Source organism: Lactuca saligna, chromosome 9 (genome assembly GCF_052625555.1).
Source record: "Lactuca saligna cultivar CGN05327 chromosome 9, ASM5262555v1, whole genome shotgun sequence".
In the NCBI taxonomy this organism is placed as follows: domain Eukaryota; kingdom Viridiplantae; phylum Streptophyta; class Magnoliopsida; order Asterales; family Asteraceae; genus Lactuca; species Lactuca saligna.
The window spans coordinates 128,212,564-128,237,202 of record NC_136425.1 but is presented as its reverse complement, the minus strand read 5'-3'; the positions used below and the strand labels follow the sequence as shown (position 1 = coordinate 128,237,202).

At 36.2% G+C, this 24,639-nt stretch overlaps 2 protein-coding genes and 1 pseudogene across 6 annotated transcripts; all 3 read left to right on the top strand.

The window, feature by feature from the left end:
* Nucleotides 1–6,547: 6,547 nt before the first annotated feature.
* STI (AAA-type ATPase family protein) lies at nucleotides 6,548–11,479 on the top strand. Of its 4 annotated transcripts, XM_078973155.1 has the most exons (7): nucleotides 6,550–7,473; nucleotides 7,546–9,082; nucleotides 9,174–9,390; nucleotides 9,497–10,051; nucleotides 10,128–10,734; nucleotides 10,840–10,909; nucleotides 11,079–11,479. In XM_078973155.1, exons 1-7 carry the CDS (start codon nucleotides 6,887–6,889, stop codon nucleotides 11,178–11,180), a joined length of 3,675 nt encoding a protein of 1,224 aa, XP_078829281.1. In that variant the 5' UTR covers nucleotides 6,550–6,886; the 3' UTR covers nucleotides 11,181–11,479. The 4 variants fall into 4 exon arrangements, with proteins under 4 accessions (XP_078829282.1, XP_078829283.1, XP_078829280.1 ...); XM_078973156.1 differs by having other exon boundaries at nucleotides 6,548–9,082; nucleotides 10,840–10,921; XM_078973157.1 differs by having other exon boundaries at nucleotides 6,548–9,082; nucleotides 10,840–10,921; nucleotides 11,058–11,121.
* A 2,778-nt stretch (nucleotides 11,480–14,257) lies between these two features.
* On the top strand, nucleotides 14,258–16,430 carry LOC145018742 (NADH dehydrogenase [ubiquinone] 1 beta subcomplex subunit 3-B pseudogene; annotated as a pseudogene). Its single transcript, XR_013667143.1, has 2 exons — nucleotides 14,258–14,584; nucleotides 16,286–16,430. The product of XR_013667143.1 is annotated as an NADH dehydrogenase [ubiquinone] 1 beta subcomplex subunit 3-B pseudogene (transcript).
* A 725-nt stretch (nucleotides 16,431–17,155) lies between these two features.
* POL{LAMBDA} (DNA polymerase lambda (POLL)) lies at nucleotides 17,156–21,272 on the top strand. Its single transcript, XM_078972242.1, has 14 exons — nucleotides 17,156–17,442; nucleotides 17,519–17,659; nucleotides 18,038–18,289; nucleotides 18,358–18,448; nucleotides 18,554–18,684; nucleotides 18,854–18,916; nucleotides 19,142–19,321; nucleotides 19,425–19,478; nucleotides 19,564–19,652; nucleotides 20,275–20,365; nucleotides 20,452–20,532; nucleotides 20,664–20,731; nucleotides 20,852–20,936; nucleotides 21,042–21,272. Exons 1-14 carry the CDS (start codon nucleotides 17,332–17,334, stop codon nucleotides 21,135–21,137), a joined length of 1,533 nt encoding a protein of 510 aa, XP_078828368.1. The 5' UTR covers nucleotides 17,156–17,331; the 3' UTR covers nucleotides 21,138–21,272.
* Nucleotides 21,273–24,639: the final 3,367 nt, after the last annotated feature.

The following is a 24,639-nucleotide window of genomic DNA, read 5'->3' as shown; positions in this document are numbered from 1 at the left end:
CACACCCACTCTAACCGTAAACCCAAATTTTTTTTTGAACATTAAATTTTTGTTTCACTTCATTTCCATCAAAGCCTAATTAAATTGATACATGAGTTAAACCTTGGTCTTAAATGATTAAATTAACTATTTTCTCACTTCGCTTGGTTTAATGCAGATCAAAATGGATGGACTTAAGTTTGCTAACAGTCACAATTTGGCGATCTTCTTGGTTGACCCTCCTGCATCTCATGGTGAATTCAAGTCCATGATCCATGGCTTGAAAGAATGTTGCTTAGCTAATGCTCTAACTCTAAATCCAGCAATTTACCAAAGCCTGATTAAAGAGTTCTGGAAGTTTGCAGTAGTAAAGAAAGCGAATGGTGGCTCTATGTCTGTTGAAGCTCTTGTTAAAGGAAGCAAGGTCAGTGCAACAGAGCAGATTATCCGGGATGTTCTGCAGATTGAAGATTAACCAAGTTTCCCAACCGAGATCAAAATGGATCAAGCTCAAGAACTCCTCAGTAAAATGGGATATGAAGGAGAATTTCCTCCAACCTTAAAGAAGTTGTTACCACCATACTGAAGGTTTCTAATGTCTTTGTGTGTTGCATCTTGGAAAGGAGATCTGGAGCGGATGAAATCTCTTTACGGAACACGGGTGCAATCGCCGCTCTTGCTGCGGGACTTGATTTCAACTTCTCCAAGTTCATATTTGACAAGCTCGTTGTGAATATTAAAGGAAATACAAGAGATAAATTTCTCATGTACTCAAGGTTTATTCAGCTGCTCATCAACAACCAATTCCCGAATATCGAAAAAGAAGGAAAAACTTTAGACATGAAGTCTCTTGGGTCAAACACCATTGGGTTAATTAAACAAAACCATAAGGGTAAATTACATTTCAAGGAAAATATCCTTTGGTAAAGTTTGGAGTGTTTGCAGAGTTAAGTATGTCATCTAAGAATGAAGAGTCTTCTGAACCCCTGGATTCTACAAATGATATGATAACTGTCTCTGATCATGAAGATGATAGAGTTCCTCCGGTTGCAATTGTTGCAGAGGAACATGACACCATGACCAATGTGGAGGTACAGGGTGACTTCAACAAGAGTCAATACACGTGTAGTGATGGTGATGATAATGGTGAAGAAGAAGGATTTGGAGATGATGGTTCAATTTTTGGTGGTAACCTGTCCAAGCATGAAGATATGGATTTTGATCTAAATTTTGTGGATAACTATGAGAACTTTGACTCTCTCTTTGACGGTGTCAATGAAGTTGATCAATAGTCAACAGAGACACGGGAAGCGGATTATGTTCAAGAAGCTACGCCTCCTTCCTCGACACAGATGTCCAGTACTCAAACTGCTACGGATACAACATCAAGGTTTCCTCCCCTAAATGTTGATGTTCCAACTTCTACACCACTTGTGAGTGATCCGCCTGTGACACATACCTCCCTGCCTCCATTGAAAAGAAGAAGACATGATCCAAGGCTACGGGTACTAATTCAGGAACTGACCTCACTCATTCAGCTTGCAATCACTACATTAGCTACTACTCCAACCATTTTAACTGCTCCTGATCTTGCAGGACCAAGAACCATTTTTGAAGTTGTAGGCTCTTCAGCTCCCGGAGGTTCCTCCCCACCAAGGCCTTCACATGATATCTCCTCTGTGAGACTTGCAAGGTCCTTGGTAGCACAAGAAGCAACATGCCTTCCTCCTCGCGGAAAAGGCATATTTCTTGAGGAAGGTAGATCCGAGGGAGTTGAGCCTTCCAACTCAGATCTCATGGTTGAGATTGGCGTGTAGAAATAAACAATCATTGAGAAGGATGTGTTGATAGGTAAGCTTGATGTTTGTCTCTTAGATGTTGAAGCTGACAACGAATCCACGACAAAGCAAATATATGACTGTCAAAATCACCGTGGAGCTCTGACTGCATGCTATTATGACTTAAAGAACAAACTTTATGAAGAATTTGGTGACAGGTTCTAGTCATATGTTGTTCTGCCAGTACCAACTGAAGGTCCTTCCAGCGCCCCTGTCCAGTCTCCCTTCAACGACAACATTGTGGATCATATACCTCCCAGAACCACACGAATTGTCGATCGATTCAAAACTGAGCCTGTGAATGCTAAGACACGAATCACTATTAAGCATGCCAAGAGAAAGGTCACCGCTGACAAGAAATAAGGATTACTCTTCATGAGGAACTCTGATGAGAATCGTAGTGGAGACCAACCTCATCTCACGGTGACTGATCTTAAAAATGAAAGTTTGGTGATGTGTTTTCAAATCGATCGGGAATTAGGATGTCGGGATATCATGCTGATTTAAAAATGTGGTTGGTGAAAAGAAAATTTAGCGCTCCTGAATACTAAAAATATGCACAAGATTTTTGTTCCTGGACAAAAATCGGTCTTACAGAGCTTTCAAATGCTCCATTCCACAATCCATCCACGAATCCTCAGGCTACAAAATTCAAACTCTTTCTGGAAAAACAAGTGAAAGAGAATTTTTCTGGGATGAAGACTGCAGTATCTCTAATTAGAAAAGACAAGGATGCGCTAGATCCTCGAACCAACGAGCCTATGAAGATAATGTTGTGTCCTGCTACTAAATACATAAAAGAAATCCCAATTCCTCAACATTTTCACAATGGTTATCTGGATCAGATGGAATTCTGGGCCTTTGATGAGGCCATAACCACTACAATTATCAAGTGCCGTGACAACGAATCTGTCCTTCGGCTTGTTGAAGCTAAAGATCTTCTAAGGTTCAGGGAAAGGGATATTCACACCTTGGCAAAACATCAAATAATCTGCAAAAACGAAGTCATGGAGGCAGCTGCTAAGGAATACACCGAAATGATTGCAAAGATAATTGATAACAGGCTTTGGATGGGAGAGATGGGAAGATCGGATGTGAGGTTTCTAGAGACTCCAAAATAATTGATGACAAAACTCATGCTAGCCACAAACCAATAGGGCGATTGGTAGATCCATATTTTGTGGTTTGGTCTAGGCAATATTTTGTATAGATCTTGATAGGGTCTTGCTTAGGCTGTAGGTATTCTGTAGCTTGTTGACGTGTTTACGGCTGAGTTGGTGTTTACGGCCACTCATTCCCTATATATAGTATGTGTCAGTGTCTTTCAGAAGGTAGATGTATTGAGTGACGTATCATAAGTGTTTATGGTCAGTGTGTGTGTATCTTCAAGGTGTACTCGATGTTTTAGTGAATGAACGTGTGCATTGCTTGATCATCTTGTTCTTCTACTCATTCTTGCTATTGTTTGTTTTGATCACTGGTTTGATTCGCGTAATTGGGACCTTACAACAAGTATTTGTGATTTCTTTGGAGATAGACAACTTTAGGGTAATCGAAAACTAAAACCATCGAGCAATCATTTTCACACAACCTGCAATCGACTAACTCAATCGCAAACCATCATCTGCTAAGAAAAAAACCTACCATGTTCATTTACTACTCCACAACCCTAAATCAGATCATCATTACCCCTTCTCCATACATACGTATATGTTCTTCGTTTCTCTTGCACACCTATAAATCGATCCATAGCAGGGGAAAGGCTGCTTCTAATCCGCGACCTAAATTCAAAAAAATTTGTTTCACATAGGAAAAACTCCAAAAATGATTACTATATGGAATCAAACACAAATCCAAGAAATAGATTACAAAAATTGATATCATATGTTGAAGAACTAGTTAAACTAAAACACATAAAAAATTGATTTGCAGATGAAATCAAACAAAATTTAAAGAAATCAATTACCGGTTGATTGTGTGTTGAAGAACATATGTTCAAACTGATGACGAGATCATGACAATCCACACCGAGTGTAACGACCCCATTTCTGGTATGTTATTTAATGTTTATTTTTCTAAGTATTCAGGAGGGACTCGACGAGTCTGTTGCACGTGAAAGTGGGCGACTCGATGAGTCCATATCCTGGACTCGGTGAGTCCGACAGTCTGGAAGAAACCCTAAATCCACGGGTTTTGCACCCTATATAATCCCCCTTATGCGCCCAATCTGGCCTCCCTCACCCTCAAAACATCTTATAGCAACATCTTAACCTATCTTGAGTGTTTTGGGCATTTTTGTGTAAAGAGTGAAGATTGGAAGATAGGAGGAAGGCTAGATCCAAAGGAGAAGAGGGGAATCAAGTTCTTGCATCCATTTCAGAGGCATTTGAGGTATTAATCAGACTCTTTCTGTTCTTTGGTTGTTTCTCTTTAAGAATCTCATTTAGGTTACCTTTTTGCCCATTTATGAGCTTAATCTAGTAAGGGAGCTTGTATGGTGGTATAGCTTTCAGATCTAATCATATTTCTGTCCCAAAACCCAGATCTAATACCTTTATTGAACCTTGTTGCATATAAACCCTAGATCTAACCTTATTCATGCATTTTAAGCCCATAAACCTCTTTAGGAGTATACGTGCACGTAAAAATGGAACCTTTACGTGCAAACCAAGCCTTAGGAGCCTAGATCTATCAGTTGGATGCGTTGGTTTTGAGTAGAATCGTCTGTATAATAATTGCATGCATGTGACTCGGTGAGTCATTCTTCGGACTCGGCGAGTCGAGTCGGGAGTCCAAGACAGTCTTCATACCTCTAGATCAGACTCGACGAGTTGTTCATACAACTCGGCGAGTCACAGCCAGAGTGTTCATAAATTGAAGGAGGACTCGACGAGTTGTTCATACAACTCGGCGAGTCGGATGCAGATTGACTGAGTGATAACATTGAAGGGGAACTCATCGAGTCTATGCCAAACTCGACGAGTAGTAGCGAATAGAAGCAAAGAAGTAAGGGTGAAGACTCGACGAGTTGGTGACCCAACTCGATGAGTCAGGTCAACTATATGTTGACTTTGACCAGGGGTAAAATAGTCATTTTACCTTTAGTATAGTTATCAGTATTTGATTCATTGTGTTATGGAAATTGTAGCCGGGGAGATACCGGAGCAGCAGTAAACAGTTTCCAGAGCAGTTCAATTACCAGCCAGTTTACGAGGTGAGTTTCCTTCCAGTAGAAATGGGTCTAAGGCCACAATGCCGAACCGTTTAGCTAGTAGTAGTTTCCGGACTTCGGTCCGATGCAATTTTTAGTATGTTTGATGCCTTCGTGGCTAAGACAGGATTCATGTGTTATGTGTTCCGGGCTACGGCTCGATGCAATATGTAGTTTATGTGTTCATGCTAGTTGATATGTTTATGCCATGCTATGTTATGTTCAGTCAGTTTCCGGACTTCGGTTCGATGTAGTTAGTTCCGGATTTCGGTCCGATGCAGGGGACAAGGTTCCAGTCAATTCTGGACTTCGGTCCGATGCAGAGGGCAAGGCCCTGGTTAGTTCCGGACTTCGTTCCGATGCAGTTTCCGGACTTCGGTCCGATGCAGTGGGCAAGGCCCAGTATGTGTTTATATGTTATTGTATGGTATGTGGTAGTTTGGGGGAGCTCACTAAGCTTTGTGCTTACAGTTTCAGTTTTGGTTTCAGGTACTTCCGCAAGTAAAGGGAAGAGCTCGGGTTGATGGCATCGCACACACCACAACTTCAGCTTTTATTCCTAGGAATTTTGTTCAGATACTTAGATATGATTTGATACGGTTTTTGATATAACACTTTTATTATGGCTTCTGAGATACCCGACATATGGTTTTATTATATGACATTCAATGTTATGACTTTTATTATTATTTAAAAACAATTTTTTTTTATTATATTTTTGGGGATGTTTCACCGAGGAGGTAGGATTTTATTGAAATTGACTTGAAGGTAGATCAAACCTAGAAAAATCAACATCAAGGTGGTCGACTCAAGAACAAATCAATATGGAACTGCTTCAACGTGGACGGTAAAACCTCCCCAAAATCACCTAAAGATCTCCTTGATTTTGCGGATTTAATCTGGGTATAAAATACAAGGGGTTGGTTGTGGTGGTTGATGAAAATGAAAGGAAAGAAGAACAAGAGGAGGGTTAAGAAAGGAGGGGGGGTATATATTCATTTATTTTCTTATTTTTAGTAATTAGATTTATTTATTATTTATTAGTTTTTTTAAGATAAAAGATTAAAGAAGGAAAAAATAGTCTTTTTTTTTCGTAGCTCAAAGATGGTTCTTGCAAGTTTTAGAAACTATAATGATCATTCATACGAAACCACAATGATTTTTTGTAAAAGATTAAAGAAGGAAAAAATAGTCTTTTTTTCGTAGCTCAAAGATGGTTCTTGCAAATTTTAGAAACTATAATGATCATTCATACGAAACCACAATGACTTTTTGTATAAAAATTTTAACTGAGATCGTGACATTTGGTAAAAGTATAGTTTTGTTATTCAAATATTAAAAAAAATACAATTGCACATGCTTTGAAGTTAGATTTTATGAAAAAAAAAAAAAAAGTACACTCTATCGATAAAAAAAAAAAGTTGCTATTTACTGTAACAATTCGGTACCCCATCAATTTCAAAGCCCTATTAATTGGGTAGTCATAATTTTTAGAATGACTAAAATAAAAATAAAAACGTCGGACAAAAAGTGAGATGAATCCGGGGACAAAAGCAGAAGAATCTTTTTGAAGGGGACTATCAAATGTGCCACTGTTGAGAGGGAAGAACCCAAGTTCCACCTTTTACCCCCAATCTTTTCTCCGATTTCGATGAAATGTTGTCTCAAAAATCCTCTTTTTCCCTCCCCAATTCGAAAATCATTTCCTCCAAACCCTAATTTCTATCAAATGTACATTTGTACTTTATAGCTTATCCTCTTTTACACGAATCTGTCAGATCTGTGGCATTTACATTTACTCATTCTTTTGATTTTCCGAAGTTTTTCTGCAACTCATTGGAGCAGCAGCAGCAAGAAAATGTCTGCAAATCGCAGTGGTAGTTATAGTGGCGGCCTTGTTGATCCCAGTAATCTGCATCTGAAGAAGGAGTTAACTCAGATTAGGAAAGCTGCTCGTGCTTTACGAGATCCTGGTACGACTTCCTCATGGCGGTCTCCCCTCAGTTCATCTAGATCCACCACCGCCGTTGCTGTAGCAGCAGCAGCGGCCGCTTCTTCTTCCGTCACCAATGCCCCAAGCAACCATTATAATCACCATTATAGGAACAACGCTAGTTACAGTATAGAAGAGACCGATGAGAATAATGTTAACGACATCAGCAACAGCATCAACAACAATGTTAGTGGTAGCAGTAATAATAATAATAATAAAAATAGGAGGAAAGAGAAGAAGGTGTTTTTGTATAATTGGAAAACGCAGAGATCGGAGAGCGAGAGGAGCGCTTCCGTGACGGGGCAAACAGATGACACTACCAGAAGGCCAATACACCAACAAAGAGGAAATGTTGATGACGGAATCGGTGATTGTGATGAGAGTGTCGATGACAGCTTGAGCGATGCCCGAAATGATGGAGATTTGAAGAGTGTTGCTGCTGATGATCACAGGTACGCATTGTCATCTTCAAAGATGTTCAATAATTGCAAAGATGCAACTAGTCTCACAACACCACCTGTTAGGAGGGCATCATTGATGAAGAAGAAGCCAAAGAAAACATCACATGCATCTGCTGCTTTAAAACTTCAACTGCAGAGACAGCTAAGCCTAGTTGACCAATATGATGATGTTAATTCGGATGATATAGTTGTTAAAGGGTCCTCAGTGACATCACCATTGTTGTCAAGGCTCAAATCTTCAAAATTGTTGAGAGGTGGTAGTAGGAAAGACGATTCATCTTACTGTTATAGCACCCCAGCTTTATCCACAAGCTCTTTCAACAAGTATTGCATTAGGAATCCAAGCACAGTTGGATCATGGGATGCAACAACTGATGGAGATGAAGGATTAGGTTATGACTATGATGATGATGATGAAGATGATCAGTTGGATCTACCAGGTCGCCATGGATGTGGGATTCCTTGTTACTGGTCTTCCTCCAAGAGAAGTACCCCAAAACGTGGTGGGGTTTGTGGTAGCTGTTACTCACCTTCATTTTCAGATACATTGAGAAGAAAAGGAAGCAGCATGTTGTGTGGTAGCCAAACCATGTACCATAGGCGATCATCAATAGGTGCTTACAACAAGAAGAGACATGCCCACAAATCTTCCCAAGGTCTTGTTCCATTGCTAACAAATGGTGCAGAAAGCAGAGATCGTTCATCTATTGGGACAGATGACGAGCTTTCAACCAACTATGGAGAGCTTGATTTGGAAGCTTTGAGTCGATTAGATGGAAGGAGGTGGTCAACAAGCTACAGAAGTCAAGAAGGTTTGGAGCTTGTAGCTGTAAATGGAGAAAGAGAAGGTGATTCTCCTTCATCTCTTGATAATATCAACTGCTACAGCCACAAGTATAAGCCAATGTTCTTTGAGGATTTAGTTGGGCAGAATGTTGTAGTCCAATCACTTGTGAATGCTATCATGAAAGGAAGAATTGCTCCAATTTATCTTTTCCAAGGTCCACGTGGCACTGGAAAAACATCAACTGCAAGAATCTTTGCTGCAGCCTTGAATTGTCTTGCTACTGGAGATACAAGACCTTGTGGGATTTGCAGGGAATGTGCTGAGTTTATTTCAGGGAAGAGCCACGTCATCACTGAAATGGATGGATCCAATAAGAAAGGGATCGATAAAGTTAGATATTTGATGAAGAAACTTCAAATGAATGTGGGTCTTTCTACATCAACCTTTACAAGGCATGAGGTTTATGTTATCGATGAGTGTCACTTGTTACCTTCTAAATTATGGTTGGCTTTCCAGAAGTTTCTAGAAGAACCACCTCCAAGTGTGGTGTTTATCTTTATAACTACTGATCTTGACAATGTGCCACGTGCTGTTTTGTCAAGATGCCAAAAGTATCTTTTTAGCAAGATTAAAGATAGTGACATAGTTAACAGATTGAGGAAAATCTCAGTGGATGAGAATTTGGATGTGGAAGAGGATGCATTGGATTTGATTGCATTGAATGTAGAAGGGTCATTGCGAGATGCTGAAACTATGTTGGATCAGTTAAGTTTATTAGGAAAGAGAATCACCACTGATTTGGTGAATGAACTTGTAAGTATCTAATCTACTGGTTTCTTGATAGTTGTTGATACTTGTAACTTTTTAATCAAACTTTTTTTGATTCTTTTGGAGTTGATTGTAGGTAGGAGTTGTCTCTGATGAGAAGTTATTGGAACTTCTGGAGTTAGCAATGTCATCAAACACAGCTGAAACTGTGAAAAGAGCCAGAGAATTAATGGAATTGGGAGTTGACCCTATGGTTCTCATGTCTCAAATGGCTACACTTATTATGGACATTATTGCTGGAACATATCAAGTAATTGAAGCTAGTGCTGACTCATTGTTTGATGGTAGAAGCTGTAAGTTCTTCTCAACTTTTTTCTTTATAAACTTTAATACTACATGTATTATTATCATATTTTGATTATTATAACTGAAACTATGGATGATTGCAACATTCTTCAGTGACAGAAGCAGAAATTGAAAGATTAAAGCATGCATTAAAACTTCTTTCTGAGTCTGAAAAACAATTAAGACTTTCAAGTGAAAGGTCAACATGGTTCACAGCAACCTTATTACAGCTAGGCTCAGTCCCCTCAGCGGACCCCACTCCTTCCGGAAGCAGTAGAAGACAAAGCTCAAGGACAACCGAAGATGATCCATCTGCTACTTTCCGAGATATATATTTTCAAAAACAAAGGCAAGATTCCCAATATACCCCTCAAAAGTCTACCCCTATGTACCCCCCTAAGCCCATTCGCCAAAATTCAACTAGCCCAAAAGATACCCTTCTATCAATGAGGCAACTCATGAATGGGGATGCAATTGCAGCATCCTCAGTCCCACATCATAATGATGATGATGATGATGATGATGATGATGTCATAAATGTATCGAAACGTAGTAATTCAAATATATTGGATGATATTTGGGCACGTTGCATTGAAAAGTGCCATTCCAAGACTTTAAGGCAACTGCTTCATACTTATGGGAATCTGGTGTCGATTTCTGAAGATAAAGGTAATAATTAAGTTTATAATAATAAAAAATAACTGGAAGTATGTTATATATAATAATTTATATATAAATCTTGTAGGAATTCTTGTTGCTTATATTGTGTTTCGGGATAAAGATATAAAAAGTCGAGCTGAAAGGTTTCTTAGTAGCATCACAAACTCATTTGAAACGGTTCTCCACCGCAACATAGAAGTCAGAATCATATTACTTTCAGATGACGGGCCCACACCAAAACCCAATCCAGATTCACAAAAGGTACCGCGAGGAAGCTTTCATGATTCCGATGGAAAGATGTCCGGAATCATCAATTCCAGAGTTGCGTCCCCACTTGTTGCAAAAGGGGGAAAACCCCCCAAAACCGGGAATCCGGTTCAAAGAATAGAATCGATCATTCATGAACAGCGGTTAGAAACCGCGTGGTTACAAACTGCGGAAAAGGGCGGAACTCCGGGATCGTTGAACCGGTTGAAACCGGAACGGAATCAGGTTTTACCGCAAGATGGCGGGGACCACCAGCGGCAGATGGTGGCGATGGACCCGTTGTCACAGGAGAAATGGGAAGATGAGTTGACCCGTGAACTTAATCTTTTGAAGATAAAAGACGGAAATACCCTTTCCAAGGAACATATTGGGCGACAGTATCCGATGTCACCGAGCTTGTTGCATGATGGCAGTTTAGCGGGAAAGTAAGTGGTTGACGTACTGGTTCTTTTTTTTTTTTTTTTTTTTCTCGCGTGAAGATAAAAGACCAAAATACCCTTTTACCTATTCTTATGGTTTTTGTTTTACAGGGGATATGAGTCTGGATCAGGAGGTGGTGGTTGTTTCTGTTTTAACAAGAGGCGGAATAGGAGAGGGAAGGTAAACTCTTAGGTAGTGCTTGATATGGTGGAATTGGGGAAGGAATGGAATGTTACTGTTACTGTTACTATTACAATTAAAATTAATTGTAATAGTAACAGTAACAGTAACAACAATAATATTAATAGTTATAGTAACACAATAACAGTAACACTATTATTTTGAACAGATGAAGCCTGGAACCCCGGTTGGCCCACGAAGAGGAGCAAGATTTTTATTGTTTGGGGAGTGTGGAAAGTCAGGAAGGACAGATCACAGGTCTAGAAGATGACTGTTTAAAAAAGTCAAAATTTCAATCCAAGGTCATTTATGTCCGGAAGAATATTTTCATAACTTAATGCTTCTTGTAGTTTGAGGAGGAGGGAGATACATGTAAAGTGTTTACAACTGGGATTTTCTGCATTTTTTTTTAATTTTATTTTGTGGGGGAAATAAAGGTGAAGACTGAAGAGGGGGACCAATGACCGTTCTTTCTTCACTTCCCTTTCAACTTGCACTTGATGGTATTGCGTTATTGGTAGTTGTTTTTGAGTTAAATGCAATAAAATAACAACGGACTTTTATTGATTATTTTTTGATTTTTATGAGATCTTAAATTTATTTCTTGTCACGGCTTTATATTTTGAAAAATCTAATTAATCACATCAATGATTGTTATAATTAGTGAAAATAAAAGTATTGTCTTGATAAAACAAAAGGTTGAAAGTACAATGTTATATTTGGTAGATTTTTTTAAAAAATAATGTCTCAATTAGATTTTTTTTTGAAAGTATGACGCTCTAATAAAAAATTGAAGTATGATGATATATCATTGACAAAATTGCAAAAATGGTTTCTGTGATATGTATATTTTTTTTGGGTTTTAGTTTAAACCTCGATTTTTTTTGGATTGGTGGTTTTTTTTGGGTTGGTTTACATGCAGTTTTGGTCTCTGTTTAAATTAAAAAGACTATTATACTTCTAATGAATTTAGTTTTCATTTTTTTCTATTTTAAAATTATTATTATTATTAAATATAAAAATGGGTCTCTCTCTCTCTCTCTCTCTCTCTCTCTCTCTCTCTCTCTCTCTCTCTCAAGTGAAGAAGAACCGGTGGTTGCCACCACCTCTCGAACTCCCTTCCGCCTTCATTTTCTTTCCCGTCGATCAAATAGCCCAAACACCCTCTGTTCACTTCGTGTGCAACCCACCTCTACAGCCGACAACAAAAGGGGAAAGCAGTCGAGAGGAGCAACGGAGCGACCATATTGCCATCACCTTCGATGCATCAATCATCTTCGAGCCTGTCGTCGCCTTTAGCTCCTATGCTTCTTCTGTCTCAGAAGGAAGGTGCGAAGGTGGGGAATCAAAAAGGGGCTACTGCCTCTGATGTTTGCTCCGAGGAAACGCCCACTTTAGTGGTGGGTTCAGGCTAGGGAACGAAGAAGAAATGGAGGATGAAAAGGGGAAAGGCAACAACGATCGCAACAGTCTTCAGGGGGAGTTCAGTGACTACGATCGACAGGTAAAAAGGTGGAGCAACAAGGGGTTGTTGCCTCGAACCAGTCTCTGTTTTCCGATCTCCAAGATGAGTCATGCACAATGTTAAAGCAAACCCTTAAAGATACTATTATTTCCTGGATCTTCACCGTTTCTTTCAGTTCCTACACCGTTTTCGATAGTGATTTGGATAAATCGATAGTGATGGAGTTAAAGAGCTCTGTATCCTACCCGTCAGGATTGTTGGCAAACTGGAGAGAAAGCTATTTGGCTCTCTGTTCGTCGGTCGAAGTCTCATGCCTGTCGAATTATCGAGTTGTTTAATATCATTGGTGGAGGTAATTAAGACTCTTTCACTTGTAATGAATATGATCAATTTCAACTGTATGGACTTGGAATCAGAAAAATTTGTGTGGGTCGTAGTGCGAAATTAACTGGTAAGTTGTCAAATATTGTCTCACTGGCCATCACCCCTGACATTTCATAACAGGAAATGAAGGAGAAGACAAGTGAAGTAGAAGAGGCAGCTGCTTATGTTCTTCTTCTTGATGGCAACAACAAAATTGAATGAAGAGAATGGTGTTTGGAGCTGGTTTATCTCATCAAAGCTTTGGGTGTGAAGAAGGAGAAATGGGCTCAAGATTTGGGTTGTTGATTTAGGTTCTTATTTTGGTTTACAACTTCCATTTTCTTCAGAAAATAGTGGTTTCAAGGTTTGATCGGGGGAGAAAAACAATCGTCAAAGGTGGGAGAGAGAGAGAGTGTGTGTGTGTGTGTGTTTGTGTGTGTGTGTGAGAGAGAGAGAGAGAGAGAGTGAGAGAGAGATGTGGGCCCCAAATTAGGTAATTATTTTAATTTTCATTTAAATTAAATAGAAAAAACATAAAAATATATATCAGAAGGACATAATAGTCTTTTCAGTTTACTGAGGGATCAAAAATGCAAAGAAACCAGTCCAAAAGGATCACCAATCCAAAAAAATCGAGGTTTGAACTAAAACCCTCCAAAAAAAAAATGCATACCACAGTGACCATTTTTGCAATTTTGTCTATAATTCTTGTATTTAGTCTTTTTATGAAAGTGTAGAAAATTACTATCTGTATTTGTATTTGTAAAAAGGGAGAAATGCAAGAAATAACAGTGAGTTTTTGAATAAATGTTGGCAATAAATCAATTTTGTTGTATAAATTAGCAAGAAATCAATTTTATGCATGAATTAATAAAAAAATATAATAAGTTGACGATTGTTGTATAAGTTAGTAAAAAACCACTTTATTTGATTTAAAAAAATATTGTATAAAAAAGTCATTGTTAACTCATTCGGATATATTTGCACCAAAATTCGAGTCGTATAATATGTCTTGGTCAGTTCAGATTCATGCCAAAAACCATGAATCACTTATGTTTTTGGAGTTTAGACTGCAAACATCAAGACCAATGTAGTCATATGTATATTTTTTTTAAGGATTGGGCTGGACCAAAGCTTAAAAAAGATTTGTTATCTACAAATAGAAATTTTAACCTAAAAATAAAACTAAATACTTTTAAAACAGTAAAAAAAAAGTTAATATTGTATTTTCATGGGGCTAAATGCAATAATAAAAATACTTTCAATTATTTATATATTACAGTATATTAATAATTTATCCATTTCTATCTTAATAAACGTTATTTAACAAAACTACCAAATTATAGTATTTTTAATCATAATTTCTTTTAAAACAATTATAAAAAACAAAAACAACGTTAGAAACTTAGAATGTAGTATTTGCAATTTACAAAAAGTAAAATTACTGATATTGGGCTTCTATAGTGACCTCGACCCAGCCCAGCCCAGGATGGAATGGAGGGTGAAGCTGCAAACCGCAATTCTGCAACAGTTCAAACATCAAAGGGACTGAATTCAACCAAAAAGAAAACAGCGAAGCAACGATCGGATCAATTGCTTGAGTCTTGAGAGAGAAATGGGGAAGGCACCATTAGGGCCAACTGGGGAATTCTTCAGGCGAAGGGATGCATGGAGGAAGCATCCGATGCTCACTAACCAATTCCGCCACGCTACTCCTGGCCTCGGAATCGCCCTCGTCGCTTTTGGCGTCTACGTCGTTGCTGAAATTGCCTACAACAAGATCAATGCTCCTTCTCATACAACTTCTACATCTTCTCATTCTCATTGACATCCCTTTCCTCCATCAGGTCAATTTCTATAACCCCTCTATTCTTCTGCTCTTTTTTTGTCCTTCATTTCTAGGGTTTCTTACTTATTTGCTTTTCATGTCGTATTTATTTGTTTTATTCGATAAATTAGCGGTTTGATGCGATAAGTTTTATGCTGTTGCAACATCCATGGATCAAAATATGGAGGTGTATCATGATTCATGAGCTTCTTAAGCGTTTGATATTATGTTCTTGGCAACTTTATGCGATTTATTTTAGTTAATTTATCGGACTTCAGATGCTACGAATGATATCTCAACTACTTAGGTGTATAGAATCGAACTCTTGCATCTCTAGGATAGTAATCTATCGTGTATCAAAATCACGATTATGGGATTATGCTTAGGTTTCTATTTTGGATTCACAAGAATCTCACAAATTATAAAGGGGAAAAGTTTGGAGTTGTAAACAGTGAAATTTGGGCTATAAAGGTTCTAATATTCAAAGACTAATCTAGTTATTGGAACCTTAGTTAGTTTTCTTGCTTGTTGAGATGTGCTTCCATTACCATATGATGTGAAGCATAGACTTGTCTTCCAATAATTATTTCTTCAAATAGAATCACCATGCTGAACTCATTTTGCGTGAGTTATTTGAAAGGCATTTTCCAATACAAAAATAACCCTGAAAGTTATTGAAACCTTCTGTATCTAGCAAATAGAAAAGTAATCAAGTCTTATGAAAGTCTTGGGTATATGCAATGTTGACAATTAAAATTGGTTATTACATTTAATCTATTATATCTATGTTGTATAATTAAGTATTCTTTTCCCTGCTGTAATAGGAAGAAATTAAGTATGCACATGATTTCCAAGATACATCCACATAGCATTAATGCTTGTTTATGTAACAACCTTTCATTTTTCCCAAATTTATGCAAGAAAGGGTTTTTTTTAATACCAATTATTTATTGATGTTTCATTTAAGAACTAAAAGATGCTGTATATTACTGCTTAAAACATGGTTTTTCTATACCAATTATTTATTGATGTTTCATTTTGCTTGAGTTATTTGTAATGTTTTTGGTTTCTGTTTGACAAAATTGCACATATGGTCCCTGTGGTTGTTAGAATTATGTGGTTTTGGTCCAAAAATGTTTTGTGATGCAAAAGTGGTCCAATTTCGGATCTTTTTAGTGACTTTGGTCCCTGCACACTTAAAATGACATTTATGCCCTTACAAATTTATTTTTTTCAATTTTTATAATTGTTATGATATTTAATTTATTAATAAAAAGTTGGGTCCCACCCTCACCCTTTTATCTCCTAACCCTTCGCCCCTAAAATATAGTCATTCTACTTGGAAGAGAGACCAAAAACGTAAAAAAAAAAAACCTCAATTAAGGACCAAAATTGCAAGAGAAATTTTTTTTGGGACCAACATTGAAAAAAAAGCTATGATCAGGGACCAAAAATGTAATTTATTTTAGAATGAAATGTGGTTGCATATTTTGTTTAAAAAAACCATGATGTTGCATAAATTGGAAAATAAAAAAGATGAAATGTCGTTTGCATAAACAAGGATTTGACCCTATTTACTAATGCATTATATATGAAGTCATACATAAGTTATATAAATTCAAAGCTCAAAATCCTATGTGCTGTTTGTTGTCGATTTGTGAAGATAAAGAAAAGCGTTTGATTTCTAATATTTTGTTTATTGTTTCACATTTTTTTCCAGGTGTCATGAAGTATGCAAGATTTTACCATCATTTTATGTTTACGTATCGAATAAATTAAGCATTTATTACAATTGTAAGTCTATTTTTGTGTTGTAAAAGATACTTTGTTGGTTGTTTTTGATGATACAGTTAATGTTTGTTGTATTGCATTTTGAGTAAATAGGAATGTAACGGAGTCCAACAAACACAAAAAAAAAATGTCAGCACCAAAAAGAATTAAATTAAGTAGCTCTTGTTTTCAAAAAACCCATATATCTTTGAATATTGAGGTAGGAGGGAGGTAGATGTTGACAATCTACTCATGTTTAGCTGAAAGAATACCCACAATCATCCTAGTGGGACTAAATTGTTATCCAAAGATATAACTTCTTGCTTTGAAAAAGTTTAGAAGTTTAGGGTGTGTGTGGTTGTGTAAAATTTTTCAAGAAAAAAATAACAGAAATTTCGAAAACGTGTCTTTTGTCAAAGTTTTTGAAGAAAATGAAAATTTTTAGTTTTCCAAATTGCTTAAATTTGAAAAACGAGCTTTACAGTTTTCATAATTTCTGATATGGAAAATGAAAATTCTCTAAATGTATTTTCTAAAATTTTCATTGAAAACTGAAAATGAACGTATAACTTTATTTTCTGAAAACATTCTTTATTTTCTGAAAACATTAATGCACAGTGAGTCACTCATCTGTGAATATAAAAAGGCAAATTTGAAAACAAACTCTTACAAAATATCATAAGTAACCTAGACACCGATTTTAAAGGTTATTGATTTACCCAAGTCAGAAAATGTGACATTTTAAAGGTAGAAGTAGAGCTGTAGAAAGCTTCCATAGTCAAGAAAAGGTGAAGGACTGTTTTGCTCATACACTTGATAATACAAGGGACCTTTGTGACAGAAAATGAAGGCCCCAACCTCGAACTTCTTTCTGAAGACAGATGTCACCACCTGGATAACAACTACCGTTAAGCGGTCGAAGGTCTAAAGTCTTAAGTTGGAATCTTCTGGATTTACTGCGGGATTCAAAGGAGACACGAAGCAAGCCGTAAGAAAATGGCGCCAAAGTCGAGCAAGAACCGTTCTCCACCGTCGGATCCTGACGGAATCTTCTCCGGAATGGTCGTCTTCCTCGTCGATAATGACGTCCAAAGACGTCGTTTAGAGGTTTCGATTTTCTCTCCTTGTTGTTTAGATATATGTAAGGCGGTATATCATGATTATAATCGAGTTTCTCTTGAAGATATGGAAGCAAAAGCTAGTGCAGATGGGAGCAATCATAGAAGAAGAAAAGTTGTCTATGAATGTGACTCACGTCTTTGCGGTTAACTCCGACTCACTTCGCAAGAAATTTGGCCAGATACTATCACAGCGCTTCAAAGGGGTACTCCGTACATGACCTATTGATTATTTTCCGCAACCAAGTACATTGATCTCTTTCGTTTTCTTCATTGAATAGTTGATGAATTAATGTTACTTATCACTCTTCACAGCGCAAATTGGAACACGATTTGCTAAAAATCGGACATTCCAAATCATACTGAAAATGCATCTTTACCCGACTAAGTCGTGATCGAATGAAATCCTTGGTTTTTTCATTGAAAAACAAAATAGATTAAAACCTAGAAATCTTGAATTTTGGGGGAAATTCAAAACGACATAAGATAACCAATTAATCACTATCGACCAGACTCATATAATCTGGAGTCATGTTTATATTGATATAGAATTGCCCAATAACAGGTGTTATGATACATTGCAGATCATTCTCCGTTATCAGTGGTTGGAGGACAGCTTGCATCTAGGAAAGAAAGTTAATGAGGAATCATACACTATACATTTGGATTCACCCCAAAATCCCCCAAAAAACTCATCTAATGAGAACTCTAGTAAACCCACTGATGTGAAAGAATCTAGTGACAATCAGTTACACCCCCATAAAAAGCTGAAATCCTCACCCAAAACCTCAGAAGGTTCTAGTTCAGAAATGAAGGACAAGTCATCAGATGAAAAGGTTCTTTTTTCTTTTGTTTCATTATAGATTATGTTTATAAAACTACATGACTTTTGTTTGTCACTCAGGTCAATGCACCAGATTCATTGCCATATCATCCTCCTGATTTAAATAGAGATATCACAGAAATATTTGGCAAGCTTATCAATATATATCGAGGTAAACTACTTTTCTTTTTGCCATTTTTTTCTTTTTTGCTTTTTGCAACATTGCTACGAGTTGTTTGGATGCACTTTCTGATGTGATTAAATTTAAATTCATTAGCTTTGGGTGATGATCGAAGATCTTTCAGCTATTACAAGGCGATTCCAGTTATTGAAAGGTTGCCATTTAAAATTGAAAGTGTGGATCAAGTCAAACATTTACCTGCTATTGGGAAGTCAATGCAGGATCATGTAAGTCAAACATAAATTTTTTTTCTATAGACATTGCATTTGTAATAACCTTCTGATGTAATAATTTTTTCAGTTTAAATCGGAATGTACAATTCTTGTAATGAATTTGTACTCCTTTATCATATTTACATTGTAATAATCTTCTGATGATTGTTGTGCTCTATTATAGATAAATGAGATTGTAACTACAGGGAAATTGTCCAAGTTGGAACACTTTGAGAGTGATGAAAAGGTGTCGAAAAATTTCTTCACTTTTTTTGCATACTGTGATCTTAATTGTTTAACTTTCACCTTACATTAAGAATCTACTCCTATGAAGTACAAAAACAATGAGGCCAAACATTATTCTTAAGTATGAAAGAAGTTGCTATACTCTTAAGAAATGAAAAATGTTACTAATCTGAAAATTATATTTCATTTAAGAAAATGGAATCAAAATCCCTTTTTTTTTTCTTAGGTAAGGACAATTAGTTTGTTTGGGGAAGTATGGGGGATTGGTCCAGCAACTGCATTGAAACTGTATGAAAAAGGACACAGAAGTCTGGAGGATTTAAAAAGTGACGACACATTGACAAAGTCACAGTGTTTAGGGTTGAAGTATTTTGATGATATCAAAACAAGGATACCACGTGATGAGGTATGGCTTTTGGTGTTGTGAAAAGCATAAATTTTTTGAAGATTTGTATATGAAAAGTGAAACTTGTTATTATTATAAGTTATATAACTGTATTCATGCATAGGTGCAAGAGATGGAGTGGTTGCTACAGAAAGCTGGAGAAGATGTTTTACCTGGTGTAAGCCTTATCACTTATGTTTTCCAATATTTCAAAATGTGTTAAAAAACAATATAAAAAAAATTAAAATATTTATTTATGTCAGGTGAATGTTGTGTGTGGAGGATCCTTCAGACGTGGAAAAGCTAGTTGTGGGGATATGGATATTGTGATTACACATCCTGATGGAAAAAGGTATCATCTTTACATTAATAATATTACTAGTTAATATTAGAATATGCATTTTTAAAATTTTTTTTTTATTTTTTACATTCTGTTTCTTTTTGACTTAGGCTATGTTTGGCGTACTAGCTGAAAAGCTGGCTGATAGCTGATAGCTGAAAAGCTAGCTGTTAAATAAAAACCAAGCTGATAGCTGAAAAGCTAGCCAATAAAAATGATGTTTGGCAAAACTAACTGAAAAGCTAGCTGAAATATAAAATTACATAAAAGGACAAGTGAGAGTATGTGTTTCTATAATTAATTAAGGGGTGTATTTGAAAATTTTAAAAAAGCTCCTAAAAAGCTAGTCTAAGGAGCTTTTCAAAAAGCTAGCTTATAAGTTATTTTTTGGCTTACCAAACACGACAACATAAAAAAACTCGAAAAATAAGCTAGCTTATCAGCTAGCTGTGGCGCGCCAAACACAACCTTAATGGGAACAATCCGGAAAGCTATATATATGTGTTTATTTTTATTTATCGATACAAAATTTTCAACATGATTTCAGCTGCTTTTGGTATTCAAACTAGTAAATAATGATTGATGCCGATTTGGTATATGAATTTATAATGTATAATTTATTTTTTTAAAACAGTCATGTAGGGTTTCTACCCAAGTATGTAAATCATTTGAAGGATATGAAGTTTTTAAGAGAGGATTTGGTTTTCAGTATCCATAGTGAGCAGGTAACAAACACTTCATTTATATTCCAATTCCTTTGAAAATAACCAGTTGCTTTTGTTTATGTTTTTAAATTTTTAATTAAATTCAGGGTACTGATTCTGGAGTTGATACATACTTTGGTCTTTGCACATATCCTGGTAGGGAGCTGAGGCATCGCATTGATTTGAAGGTACTAATTTTTCTATTTATTGATTTTATTAATATATTGGTGTCTGTTTATTAATAAATGAATTAGATATGGATTATGAAATTTTGAATAAGGATACACAGAAACACTGATGTGATGTGAATATTTGACAGGTGTACCCAAAGGAAATATATCCATTTGGGCTAATTGCATGGACAGGGAATGATGTGTTAAATAGAAGGTATATTAATTTCATACTACTTCACAATTATTTCTTAATACCGCATCATACTTCAAAAAATCTATCTATTATATTTAAAATAAAATAAAAAGTTGGAAAGTAAAATGCTATTTCTTGCAGGCTGAGAATACTTGCGGAAAGCAAAGGGTTCCGATTAGATGATACAGGGCTCTTCCCCGCAACTCAAGGTTCTGGAGGGAAAAGGGTATATAATTAATTAATACACATTCAAAATGCTCTGTTTTATTACTTAAGATTAAATGGAAGAAATAACAATTTGTTTGTACAACTTATGCTATATGTGATGTAGGTTAGTGCTAGCACAAGTTTGAAGTTTAACTCAGAAAAGGAAGTGTTTGAGTTTCTTGGATTCCCATGGCTTGAACCATATGAACGAAATATTTAATATTTTCTTTTCTTGTGTTTACTTTGTAAATGGACAAATCGACTGTTTGTAATTGTATAAACTTTATTTTAACAACATTAGCAACATACATGATACATGCTTCTTATGCAATACCTAGTTAATCCGTTTCAGTTATTTGGTTTGGTTTATGGGATCAACCCTAGTTTAGATATTTGATGAGGAATTAAACACTTTTATTGGTTCGTTTTACTTTTACATGTGTTGGTTGGATCCAAAACAATTATGCAATGCACGTTCTTAGAACTAGATGAATGGCTTCTTCGAAGTTATATTTATTCATCATCAAAATCTTACATAATATCGATGTCTTGATTGGTTAGGTAACAAGTTTGAAAAAGTAACTTTGTTTGAATGTGAAACTTGTGCTAAGGTAAAAGGCGTTTGGAAACAAAAGCTTGGGTTTCTGTCACTTCAATATAATCTAGATTTAACAAAGGGCATATATGTCAATTAAGTTTAAAATTCAGTGGGGGGATAAAAAAGAGCTGTGGAAAAATCAGCACCAAGAAAGGGCACTGTTTTTTATGTGGTACTTTTCACGATATTATCGTTAAAAGAAATCTTAATTGTGTTGGTTGTTTCATGTTTGGCCTTTTTGGGTTGGGGGTATTTTGTCTATTTGTTTCAGCTATGAGGTCGCGTTAGAAGATTCCTTTCCTTCTTTTTGGTAAAAGATAATGCAAAAAGAAAAGCCCTTACTCTTTTGTTACGTTTACCACTTTTAAACCAATATTTTTAATTGTATTTATAGTTTTATAGTTGGGAAAATTGCATAAAACACTAAGTTTTTATAAAAAATCGATTTTGACAACATGTTATTTATTTATTTTTTTTTATAAAACTAAGACACCAAGTTTCCACAAAACTTCGATTTTGACATTAGATCGAAACAATATTGATAATCTGACCGGTCAATCCAGTTGCTAGCCAATATGACATGTTCATAGAGTTGATGTGATATCACTTTTTGGGTGTCAAATTCGAAAAAAAAATATAGTTATTTAATTGAAAAAAAAAAACAGTATCAAAATCAAACATTTCTGAAAACCTACTATCTTTTATGTAATTTGTCATGATTATAACATAATATACAAGACTTGTTGAAGGGTTAGAGACCCATTGGGGGAAGATTTCGAAATAAAACAATAAAACAAATTGATGTCTATACTTGCAGTGCTATAATATTGGTGCTATTAGTTTACATTTTGATCTCCAACATCCTTGATGCTAAAGTTAGTGGATAAAATGAATTTAATGCATTATAGAACAATTTGCACGTATCTATCTATTGAACTTTAAGAAATTCAATGCATTGTGAATGCTTTTAACTTATTAAACAAAATGAAAGATTATTTTGTGATAAAGTATTATTTCGAGCCGTGGATTCCATAAGAACCCAGATATTAAGATAGATATTAAGACAAAAAGTTTCAGTGACCACCATTTGAGGCTACAAAATTAATTTATGTCATAAAAAACGAATAATCAGAAAATTTTATTTTTGAAAGAATGTGATTACCAAACCATGACAACCAATGTACAACAAACTAGAACACATCCGTACCTACAAATACGCCCATGGATAGTCACACCAACATTCTTAAACAACAATGATAATTTAAAATAAAACATCATCAACATCAAATAGAACTAATTTGAAAAATTAAATGATGTGGCAAGACAACGTGGTTCATCTTTAACTTGAAGATCAAAACCAACAAAGAGGGACATTGAAATATAAAATCAGTGAAGAGACCATGAGCAATTGCATAGTCATCACGATCCTTGATTGGAGTAATCTCACTAGAGGCTTTATAATTTCATCGAAACACATAGATGGATAAGTTAGATAGAGTATTTATGTGACAATAGTCAAATTCGGGTCAAGTCTAAGTCGAACAAAGTCATCGAGTCAAACCGGTCAACTCAATTAAAACCTAGTATATTAGGGTTTGTGTTATGTAATTACTGTATAACTCACTATTTTAATGAGAAAACATCACTTGGAAAATTCGTGTGTTTAATTTTCCTTAGCCTTAGTGCTAAACAATGAACAAAAACGATGAAACAATGTTGCATACTCATCGGGAGTGTGTAAGATCCTAAAACATGGCTTAACGAGGTTCACAGACCTTGCGTTAGGGAGCAAAACACTCACAATTGTCACACATAAAACCTCTCTCAATCGTTTTCACTCTATCTCTCTCTCTATTGTGAAATCTCTCCCAAATATCTCTTTGTATGAGAAATCTATCCAAGAATATCAAATCTCTCCCAAATCTCTCTCAAAAGTTCCCGTAACTTTTTATAGTCTTTCGAGCCATCTCGACTCTTAACCGGGTCAAAAACGGCTTAAATCGGGGTAAAAACGCGAAAAACAGCATTGAGGAGCCGAAACTCCTCGTAGAGGCCGAAACCCTAAGCAACCGAGACTTGGAAGCCAAAACCGAGACCTGGAGCCGAAACCGAGACCTGGAGCCGAAACCGAGACCTGGCAGCCGAAACCCCTGGGGACCGAGCCTCGCCTCTTCTTCTTTCCTGCCTTCGCACTTTCGGTTTCCTCTCCTACTCTCGGTTCATTTCCTTCCCTCTCTCGGTCTTCTCTTCTTCTCTCGGTCCTCCCCTTCTACTTTCGATTCCAAGCACCAGAAGACCGAACCTCCGGCCAGACTTCGGATTTTTGACATTTTTCACCAATTTCCAATATTTTTCACATTTTGAGCCCGTGTTTCGTGATTTTAACGCGGGATTTTCTCCAAAAATCATATTTTAATATAAAAGACTCTAAATATTCATAATTTAAACATATTTTCATGGAAATCTTTATTTAAAGAATAAAATTTAGTGGGTAAAGTACAAGGAGGTTGAGTGTTGACTTTGCTTTACCTTATGACACAAGCAACCACCCCCGCACCCACTCTATGACCAGCCACACCTCCCCACCTTACCTAGGTCACTTCAATGTCCTTTCCACTCAATTATTAGCCTTCCCCACGTTCTTAGAGCTGGAACATCCACCCTCTCTCCTCACTTCACTCATTTTCTCTCATTTACACCACAAGATCAAACACTCTTTCTCTCAACTCTTCTCTCTCAAATTTCGAGATTTCCAAGACTTTCCTTCTACTCTTGGTAAGTATAATTCATCCTCCTTGTGATTATTGCACTTCATTCTACTCAAATCATTGATTTCTTACACAAACTCCATCACTTCGATGTTAGATTCTCGAAAATCTTCAAGGCATCTTCAAGTGTTCTTGGGTTGATTACTTCCATTTTTAAACAACCATCTACTGAAATCACATAAGGTGAGTTCATACCCCTACATTTTCATATTTTCTTATGTTTTAAGGGGGAGAATACAAGTCAAATCATCAAGAACACAACTAAATATTTCTAACAGCTTACATCAAAAAAGTTGGACTCTATATACGGACTGTTTTGGTCATCTAAAACATTTTTGTTTTCAAAACTGTACAAG

What these genes read in the sequence shown, in the direction of transcription:
- STI (XM_078973154.1), top strand. Translation starts at nt 6,887, where the DNA reads ATGTCTGCAAATCGCAGTGGTAGTTATAGTGGCGGCCTTGTTGATCCC. An exon ending in ATTGTTTGATGGTAGAAGCT is followed by an intron (nt 9,391 to 9,496) that starts GTAAGTTCTTCT and finishes AACATTCTTCAG; the next exon opens with TGACAGAAGCAGAAATTGAA. An exon ending in GGCGGAATAGGAGAGGGAAG is followed by an intron (nt 10,910 to 11,078) that starts GTAAACTCTTAG and finishes TATTTTGAACAG; the next exon opens with ATGAAGCCTGGAACCCCGGT.